General features: G+C 30.5%; 1 protein-coding gene across 1 annotated transcript in view; it reads left to right on the top strand.

Moving 5' to 3' along the window:
• Positions 1-4,136, top strand: part of NAALADL2 (N-acetylated alpha-linked acidic dipeptidase like 2) — a 799,198-nt gene that overhangs the window by 517,329 nt on the left and 277,733 nt on the right. The window contains exon 7 of the mRNA XM_006910847.1: positions 1,638-1,730. Coding sequence (XP_006910909.1) covers positions 1,638-1,730 — 93 coding nt within the window. The remainder of the gene's footprint in view (positions 1-1,637; positions 1,731-4,136) is intronic.

A 4,136-nucleotide genomic window follows, 5' to 3' on the forward strand; every position in this document is an offset into this window, starting at 1 on the left:
TATGTAATGACCCTTATCTAAAGTTTACTTATCTAGACTATTTGAAAGAACAGAATAGAGAATTAAAGAAACCTTAAAAACTAATGTATGAGTGCAACTACATGATGTTCTTGAAAAAGCAAAACTATGGAGACATTTAAAAGATCAGTGGTTGCCAGGGGCTCAAGAGGAAGGGTGGAAGGGAAAGATGTATAGGTCAACCACAGGAAATATTTTGGGCAATGAAACTGTTGTGTATGATGTATATGATGACTATTTTGTAATGTTGGATATATGTCATTAAGCATTTGTCAAAACCCATGGAGTATACGACACAAAGAATGAGCCCTAGTGGAAACTATGGACTGTAGTAATAATAATGTATTAATATTGGCTCATCGATGGTAACAAATGCATCACACTAGTGCAAGATGTTAATAATAGGGGGAGAAGGAGAGAAAGGATATTCAGGAGCTGTACTTTCTGTTAAACTCTTCTGTCAATCTGAAGCTGGTCTAAAAAACAAGCTATGTTAATTTAAAACAAACAAAAATACATAGCATCTAAATTAAAACCACAATACTGGGCTCTAAATATATTTCATTTTTCTTTTTCACACATGAGGAGCTCAAGTATTCTTCCAGGGTTTCTTTACTCTTTTTTTAGTTATAATTTTAACAGATTCATTGTAATGATTTTCCACTGAAATTGTTAGTACGGCACATTCAAGATAAAAGCAACTTATTTATCATAACAATTTTCATCTAGAAATCAGAAGTGACATTTGGAGGCCTGTCAGTACTACAAGCTATCTATTTTGAATTAGCTGCTTTGTAATTGCCACCCACCCACACCCTGCTCCAACATGACCACCTGGTTAACTTTGAACTCCCCTTAGAAATCTCTCAGACTTCCAGAATCCATAAAATACAGGATTAACATGTTACTGTTAAAGGCCTTTAAAGATCACTTTAGGGCTGTGACTGGAATCCCTTGTATTGTGTCTTTGACTTATTCGTCATCAAAAATTTCGAATATCAAACATGAATAGAAGGACTCAAAGAGGAAGAACAATTGGTGGAGATTTAGAATACAGGTGAGAGAACTACAAACAGATAGAAATGAAGACTCCAATATGTACAGCTTTAAGAATCTATTTAATTTTTGGAATACTTTTGCAGTTTTCAAAATGATAAAATAACAGTGAACCATACAGGAAAATTTAAATTATCTTTCACATGTTCTTTTTCTGACATTAAACAAGTACTTATCATTCTTTGGAAATGTTTTTATCTGATCTATTTTATTTCCTTTCTTAAAAAGTATAAGTTGCCGCATCTCCCCAAGGTAGTCTTCTGTGTATTCTCATGTTGAACCCCATTGTAGCATTAAATGTGAAGTTTAGAATTACCTAATTATGGCTCTGCAGTTCTATGAGGCTAGCAATTGCATCTTAGTCATCATTGCATAACAAGCACCTAACATAGTCTCCACAAAATATTGAATAAATATTTGTCAAAAAAGTATAACTTTAGTTATCTACAGAAATTTAATTATTTTGAATTATTTTGCTGAGGGTATTGGATAAATACATTTGAATATTTTAAGAAAAGATAAAATATAGAGAAACAAGCATCTTTTATTTTATTTTTTTTTAGAAGGAAGAATTGTCAACATGCAAGTGCAGACAGTCACAAAGTTCAAAACAGTCACTAATGTTGTTGGATATTTAAAGGGCTTGACTTCTCCAGGTAAGCATGATTAAGTATTTATAGTCTACACTTGATATAAAACATCACAAAAAATTGCTCAATAATAATTTAATAGCATAGTTAAATATTCTATTTTAGATATAACTAGAGGTTTATACTATTGAGTAGTGGGTTAATATAAGACCAAGAAATACATCTTCTCTTTCTTACTATATCTCTTCAAAAATAAATCATAGTATAGAGAGTAATGGGAAAATAGAAACAAAACAGAAAACTGAGTTTAGATTTGTTAAATTGGCATGTGCCTGGTGAAGAGAAGCTATAAAAAACAACATTTTTCTTTCTTTTATTCCTTATGAGACTATTGAAAGCATTTCTATCAATTAAAGCCTTTTTGAAAAAGAAAATATTTTAGTTTATTTATATATGGTCTTCAAATCTAATCTTCCAGTGTTAATCTGTGTTCTGCCTCTGACTCTTAGTCCATTGACAATTCTGCATAATGTTTGCATGGCTTTAGGTTTTGAAGGTGCTTTTGAAAATGATCACCTGGTTAAATTTTAAATAAATTTGCTCTTTGTTATAGGATGTTGATGGAATCTTCAGATATTATATAGGCTAAAAAAGTAAAAATAATATATATTGAGATTAAAAGTAACACTTCTAAATATATTGTGAGGTTGAATCACATATTACTGTCTGATGTGCTCATTATACAGTGTAGAATACAACAATCTTTTTAGTACATTTCTGTTAATTTATTTGGGATATCTCAAATTCTCCTTGGCCAACTGTTCTCCGTGACATTAGTCACATTGACCCCACAATTGCTAACCCAGAGAATTCCGAGATCAACTTTTACATACCACCCAGTTTCTTGCCAGCCAACTCTTACAAAATTCATGGGCAGTATGTATTTTCTCTGATTTCCTTACAGTAGTAATGTTGAACAACCTCTTATCATAATACAAAATATAAAGAAATTTAAAAATTGTTACCATTACATCTTAGCTGTTTCAACAAATTCCCATCATAAGAATCTCTAATTGAAGCACTGGAAATATTTATCAACGTTGATGAATTTGCAAGTTATTATTGAAAAAGCAACTTGTACACTATGATAATAGCTGTAGGATAAAAACTTCTCTTATAGAAATTCAATATAGAAAAAAATTAATTTACCAGTAGTATTCTTTAGTGCATATTAGCAAAGCTTTCTCAAATGTTGTTTATTTGAATTCTACACAAATATATTGACTGTTCATTCACATGATTTTGAATGACTCTGTAAATTAGAAATAATCATTAATTAGTACTAAGGTTTTTAGATGTGGTTTATTTAGAATAAAGACAATTCTAAACTCATATCTAGGAAATGCATGAATAAAATTTCAGAGTTCCATCATTTGCAGACATACTATGTATATCATTAATTAAATTTTGATAAAATATTAGCAGGTCAAATTCATTGCTGATTCCAATATCAGTATGGGAGACTAAAATAGCTTCACACAGTGACGTTTCCTATACAGTAGCTTTCAACACTATGAGTCAAGTGGTGATTAATTTATTCCATACATATATAGTACTTATTATGTGTCAGACACTGTTCAAAGTGTGTTACAAATAGGAACTAAGTTAAAACTCAAAACAACTACATGATGTATGTACTATTTTTATTCCCACTTTATAGTTGAAGAAATTAAGGCATAGAGAGGTTAAATAAGCTTTCCAAGGTCATACAAATAATAAGTTGAATAGATTGGATCCAAACCCAAGCAAACAACCTTCAGAATCTGAACACTTAATCATTGAGCTATTGGACACCTCCTAATGAAATGGCACTCAATAAAGAAATCTTTTTACATAAACGTGTAAGACTTTTTAAGTAAAGCTAGCAGTTTACCAATAACATTCACTGACAAAATCAGAGGAAATTCTGGAAGTATGTTTTTAGCCTACCTTATTGATGACAATAGTCAGTGATATATATTGAACATCTGTATCCATGTGTCATTGAGATCTTTCTAATAGAGTATCTAATAGGTTTTGTATGATTATATGAAATAAAATGTATGAAAAAGAAACTTTTACAGTAGTTAGATGCCTTTTGATGTTGATTATTTTTTTTTTTCAGAGAAAGGAGAGAGGCTAAAATTATAAATTAGAAGCTATAATGAATTCCCTAAGTATTTTATTTATTGCAAAATCCATACATGACCACCACATTTTTTAATATTTACTGCTAATAAACAACTGCTCCCTCAAATGTATTAATAGTCCATTAATATTTACTGAGCATACACACATTGTTTATAGGGCACTTCCCACTATGATTCTGGAAAAATGTTAGATAAAGGTTTCATTGTGGCATATTTGTATGCCTCATTAATTAATATGCATGTTGCAAAGGACAGTAATATGGTTCTAAGCTTTCATTTCATA

This window comes from Pteropus alecto, unplaced genomic scaffold, assembly GCF_000325575.1.
Source record: "Pteropus alecto unplaced genomic scaffold, ASM32557v1 scaffold33, whole genome shotgun sequence".
Taxonomy (NCBI): Eukaryota; Metazoa; Chordata; class Mammalia; order Chiroptera; family Pteropodidae; genus Pteropus; species Pteropus alecto.